General features: G+C 45.4%; 1 protein-coding gene across 1 annotated transcript in view; it reads right to left on the bottom strand.

Annotated features, from left to right (window-relative positions):
- Positions 1-430, bottom strand: part of LOC109953315 (trace amine-associated receptor 13c-like) — an 897-nt gene extending 467 nt beyond the window's left edge. Inside the window, exon 1 of the mRNA XM_020588761.1 lies at positions 40-430. Within this exon, the coding sequence (XP_020444417.1) occupies positions 40-430 (391 nt within the window). The remainder of the gene's footprint in view (positions 1-39) is intronic.
- Positions 431-881: the final 451 nt, after the last annotated feature.

The raw sequence follows: 881 nt of genomic DNA, 5'->3' as shown, positions 1-881 counted from the left end.
TAGTCACAGTGACCTTAGAGGAGTAGGTCAGTGGGTCACAAATAGTCAGATAACGGTCAATGGATATGAGCACCATGTGGCCAAAAACACCAGTGGCCAGACAGTAAAATACATAAGTAGACAGAGCACACATTATCCTCCCCAGCAGCCAGCATGACTCAATGTAGCGCAGGCCTTCAACAGGCATCACCAGCAGCCCCATCCCCAGGTCACACACAGCCATAGACTGGAGTAAAGTGTTGGTCGGGGTGTGGAGCTGCCGGAAGTGGGAGATGGAGATGATGACGAGCAAATTGAGTGTCACATTGAGCAGAGAGACAGATGCAACTAGGGTGTAGAGTAGGACAGTCTCAGAGCGTGGTCGCAGCAGACGCCTGCAGGAGGAGTTGAGGTTGGGGAAGCAGAGCTCAGAGCCCCGAGTGTCGTCCATCAGGGAGAATCAGGGAGCAAGGCTGAGGCAGTGAACAGTTCATTTATATTACAGTTACTCCACCTTCCCACATTGTTAAGAACTCTGAGAGATGATGTAACTTCTGTCCCACATTTACCTTTTGTTTTTATTCATTAATCATTTCCCTATCTTACTTTGACATAAAGCAAACATTAAAGATTTTACTAGTGGTATTACCAGTGGTATTGTTTAAGAGCTTACTGTATATCAAGAATAAGTCAGTAATAACAACTTCTGTGTTGCTAGTTTTTCTTTGCTGGGTTATTTTCCTGTCAACCAAACTGTTATGGTTAGTCCCCCTCGCCAGGAGGGTGAGGGAGAACTAGGGGTTGGACTCACGATTGCTGACCCAGGTGCTAGTACAAAAAGAGGGTTTATTGTAAAAATCAACAACAAAGTAACAACATAACAGGGTCCGTAATACTTACAA

The sequence above is a fragment of the Monopterus albus genome, unplaced genomic scaffold, assembly GCF_001952655.1.
Source record: "Monopterus albus unplaced genomic scaffold, M_albus_1.0 scaffold618.1, whole genome shotgun sequence".
Taxonomy (NCBI): Eukaryota; Metazoa; Chordata; class Actinopteri; order Synbranchiformes; family Synbranchidae; genus Monopterus; species Monopterus albus.
This window is presented reverse-complemented; position numbering and strand designations above follow the sequence as displayed.